General features: G+C 35.5%; 1 protein-coding gene across 1 annotated transcript in view; it reads left to right on the top strand.

The window, feature by feature from the left end:
- The first annotated feature begins 3,324 nt into the window (after positions 1–3,324).
- Positions 3,325–5,101, top strand: part of LOC101850310 — a 5,434-nt gene continuing 3,657 nt past the window's right edge. The window contains exon 1 of the mRNA XM_005092621.3: positions 3,325–3,360. Within this exon, the coding sequence (XP_005092678.2) occupies positions 3,325–3,360 (36 nt within the window). The remainder of the gene's footprint in view (positions 3,361–5,101) is intronic.

Here is a 5,101-nt window from a genome sequence, read left to right as displayed (position 1 = left end):
AGAGAGAGAGAGAGAGAGAGAGAGAGAGAGAGAGAGAGAGAGAGAGAGAGACAGAGAAAATGACAGCGATGGGGAGAAAGAGCTAGAGAGCACGACTATTTACTCAAAACCAGACACCTTAGACTAGCTGATTTATCCTTCTTTCTCGTGCTTTATTACCCGTTTCAAACTGTCTTTACTGAATAATAATATTATTATACTGCTACCGAATCGACAGGAGAAATTGAGAAGATTACCATCGTTTAAATCCTCTACATTAAGTCAACTATCAGTCATTAATGCTGAACGAATTTCCCAATATCACCTAATCGCCATTGCTTGAAAATAGCATAAAATAGTCCATTTTTCGAGGAAAGGATGGGGTTGGGGTTGTTCTGATTTCTCCCTAGTTTAGAAAAACGTTTTGAAAAATATCTGTCAACTTGCATTGCGTACATGAAGGCATAATCAAACAAAATGATAGCAATTTTCTTTTCGAGTTTGTTTATAGAAACTTGATAATTATCTTTTAATTGTTCATTTTTCAGCTAGGATAATATGCTTGCCGTGACACAAGTAGTAATCCTCTTGTCATGTGATTCTGTTGTGACTCAGTTATATTTATAAAATTACTTCATCTAAACTTAAACCTTGCCTTTAGCTCAGACTTTGTTTGCACAGAGATGTATTCAAGAAGATTTTTTAAAAATTCCCGGAGATAAGAACTAATATAAGATGTATTGGATCTTTAGCGGTGGCTTCTCTATTTTCTCTTACCAGTAAGCGTTACGGGGTGCGCATCTTATACTATCTTTCTTTTGAATTGGAGATAGATAACTTGAAAGGTGGGTGAAAAGATATAGCGATGTCTAGGGCTAAACGGAAGAACTGAATATGACACCATTATGTTTTCTAAAGAGCTGTTCCTGTATTTTCAAAATATTTAAAATGAAATCGATTTTTTACGGTTGGCTATACCAAGGCAAACGGACAGTATATGATGATTATGCGAAAAGAATTACAGATAGCATTAATAAAGCCTTAAACGGTAAATCAGTGTGTACGTGTAGAGTTTGCTTTACGGTTTCTCAAAACACGAAAGAGTGGAATATCTGATTAAAAGGTTCATAGATGGTTTCATTTTCAAATACAATTAACTCGTAGCGCATAAATCCGTTCTTTTATTCAATGATAATTATGAATTTAATAAAAAAACAACTTAAGATAGGTACTGATGTACTGAAACAAAAATGTAGAATGTCCTTCTTGAAAATTTGCGAAACCATCACCATTATTTAGACCATATAAGAAGACGTACACAGCTTCGACCATGCCTGGTAGAGCCAATCCTGACTGAAATGGGCGCAACGTCCCAGCAGAAAGTCTGAACAAACTCTATGAAAATGATCCCCACACGGGGATGGAACTAACGTCTCTTGCGTGCAACCTTGAACCGTCCATGTGTCTTACAGCTACACAACAGACTGTAGTGCGAATGCTGAAAAAGAACATGTGTCTTACAGCTACACAACAGACTGTAGTGCGAATGCTGAAAAAGAACATATGTCTTACAGCTACACAACAGACTGTAGTGCGAATGCTGAAAAAGAACATATGTCTTACAGCTACACAACAGACTGTAGTGCGAATGCTGAAAAAGAACATATGTCTTACAGCTACACAACAGACTGTAGTGCGAATGCTGTAAAAGAACTGTATTGAGTGCAGTTTTGAAAAGTCTTTTTGCTACACTGCTGCACTACAACACCAGTGTGTACTGAAGGGTTTTAAAAAAAATAGATTTTTTTATAGTTGAACATTTTCACCTTTTATTTCCCCCCCCCCCTATAAAGTGGTATACATATCGATTTGAAATTCATATTTGAATCGATTGACTTACATATTTATCTATCCAGTTACTGAATATCTATGTATTCTTTCAAGTCAGTGTTCTTTATTAAATGCTTTTATATTAGTTTGATTCCAAAAAAGTAGGTATTTTTATTCTGTACTTTAAGGCTATTGACTCATATCACATAAAGCATAATACACATTTAACAAAATAAGAGACTTCCGTGAAGAAGCAGGACACTCATGTCAGTAATATTCTTTAAAGAAAGTGTGTTATTAAACAGTGTCCATTAAAAATATTCACGGCAAACAGAAAAAAGCAAACATTTTAATAATAGAAAAGCTGTCGTGATGTTAGTTTCCATAAATCTATAACAAGGCGGTATAATTACATACTGCGGTCAGTGCTCTTGTGGAGCATACTCACGAATGTAAAGCTAATAATTATAAGACCTGCAACAATGAGACAGTGAGCCTTTCATTTTTTAGCTGGATATGATGGTCTTTTCTTTCACATTCATTTCAAGTTCGCCAAATCTCCAAAGATATGCAGGAACATTTTTTTGCACAAGTTTTAAAATTGTAACATCTGTTAACTGTAGCCCCTACCTCAATTTTTAAAATGAGTTTTTCTCTGAAGAATATATTTGCAGATATGGCATTCTTTCATTATACCCTCTCACCCTGGCAATGATGACGCAGGAGTGGGGATCGTGGTGAAATTAATAACGATACATGACCCACCAACAGGTCAGAAAAGGTAAAGAAGTGTTAAAGGTTTTAGTTCACAGTAAGAAATGAGACATAAACGACAAGGAGAACTATGAAATTAAAAACAAGGAAGAGGTAGGAAATATGGATAAGAAATAACAAGGAAGATACCGAAAGAGAAAACTAAAGATTAGAAATACGAGACTTGAAATGATACTACAAATTAGGTGAAGTTAGAGAGTTGCTGCAGAAATAAGAAGTTAGATATTGAAATAAGAATCTAGAAATAAAATCTGAAGTAAGACATTGAAATAAGGATGTAGAAAGGAGATATAAGAGACTAAAACGCGAAACTAGAAATAACACGTAAACGTAACAGATTTTTAGAAAAAGAAACTAAAAATAATAAGGAAGAAATTAAGATATGAAATTTGTTAAAACAATGAGCTGAGAGACAAGAAATAAGGAATAAGAGACGATGATTAAAATGTAAACGATACAAAATGAATAAGAAAAAAGATGAGAACAAAATAGTATTATGTTCTTTGCTTCAGTCAACTTAACAATAACCCTTTGGCTAATACAGTGACCGTTTCAAGGTCTTTGGGGAAAAAGTAAATAACACTTTGAAAGTATCCTATTTTGGCAGGTGTCTTCACTGTAATATTACAATATATGGGTTTTGAATGTACCATGATTTGAAGTGGATTTTGTATATATATTGCTACTGAATGGGTATTTATTGTACCATGCTATGGAGTGTTTAAAAAAAAGAAAGATATCATGGTAGGGAGTAGTTTTGGAATGCACCGTGGCATGGTAAGGGTTTAGTGTGCGCGATGGCATGATTTAGGTTTCGAATGTACCATGGCGTAGTGTAGGTTTTAAATGTATCACGATATAGTATGAAGTCTGAATTATGCTATGTAATTCATGGTATGAATTTTTGAAGTACCATACTGTTGAATGGGTTTTAAAGGTTTCACAGAATAGTATGGGTTTTGCATATGCCATTCTTGGATCGGAAAAGTAAAGTAGAATATGACATAGCATGGTATGTTTTATGTAATATTATATAGATTTAAAAAAAAAAAGTATCACGCACGGCTTGGTATCTGTTTTGAAGGTGCCATGGTATAGTATAGGTTTTGCACAATGATTTGCAATGGGTTTTCAATGCATCATATCATGGAATGGAACTTTGAATGCACCACTGCAAAGTATGGGTTTTTGATATACCATGATATGCTGTAGATTTTGAACCTAGCATGGTATGTTAGGGGCTTTTAATATGCTATGGTATGATGTGAGCTTACATCATAATTAGCACTGTTGAGTCACCTGATGAGCAGGACCACCAATTAATATACATGTGTACACGTGACGTAGTATGTAGCAGTGAAAGAAGTATGTCAAATATACAGGGAGTATCACTGGGATTTTAATCAAAATCAAATTTAGAAACAGCAATGTTTTGGTTACTCAAAAAGACGCAAGTCACTTGAAAAAAGATCTTTAAAAGATAATATTAGCCTTTACAGAACAGGTATTTTAAGGCAATTGCAACACAGATTGGTTATATTATAACCCACGATTAGAGGTGCTACTTGAGAATAACATTCAAAGATTAGAAAGAGGAGATATGAGGACGATAGATGTTTAATGGGAAAGACTGAGCAAACCACGCCAGAGCACCTGCCAATCACACAAAATACCAAGAGGCAATCTCGAAGAGGCGATGACAGAAGGATAGCACACACTACTAGACTATGCGCTGAGAACAAGGTCATGGACAGCACGATCGTTGAAACAGCGCACCAGAGCAGCAATACTTGCATCATTAATCGGAAATTAGTACTGATCTCACTATGTCACAAGGCTCACTATCTCACAAGGCGTGAAAATACCTTGACGATTCATATTATCATGATGCCATTCAGCCATGACAGTCTTTTAACACATACAGCTTACACTGTGAACATTCGTCTGAAGAAAAAAAAGTAGGTGAGCCCGTCGTATTTCACAATAGCTCGCACCAACTTGCACAACATGCCGTGTGTCTAGTTAGTCTTAGTCGAGTAGCAAGCAAAGAGGTTACTAATGAGTTGAAGGAATGACGTCACGGTAACAACATTCATTATTCACCCCATGTCAAGCCGGGTGCAAGGACACATTAATTAGAACAGACACCTTTCTTATTATGTGCTCATAAGGAAGCCTGGGTTCAACATCAGTTCCCTCGTCTAGTCTAGTATAAAAAGGAACTCTAATGATTATAGTGCGGTCAAAAATTCGTGGCGCAACTTATCTTCAAATATCTCTTAAACGGGAGAATCATCGTCACTCATACTTTGCACAGCAGTTTGTATTAATCTGTCTTAACTTAATCGTATTTTTTACACAACAATTGTGGCTAGATTAATTTAGATTAAAAATCTTTTCATCCTAAATTGATTTAAAATACTATAAATCTTCGTCACGCGGAAAACGGGATTGTTCACAGCACATCCCTCTTCTTGCACACAATTTGAAAACGTACACGGCCTGCGCCACAGCTCAC

The sequence above is a fragment of the Aplysia californica genome, unplaced genomic scaffold (assembly GCF_000002075.1).
Source record: "Aplysia californica isolate F4 #8 unplaced genomic scaffold, AplCal3.0 scaffold00049, whole genome shotgun sequence".
In the NCBI taxonomy this organism is placed as follows: Eukaryota; Metazoa; Mollusca; class Gastropoda; order Aplysiida; family Aplysiidae; genus Aplysia; species Aplysia californica.
The sequence above is the reverse complement of the archived record's forward strand: the minus strand, read 5'-3'. Positions and strand labels throughout refer to the sequence as shown.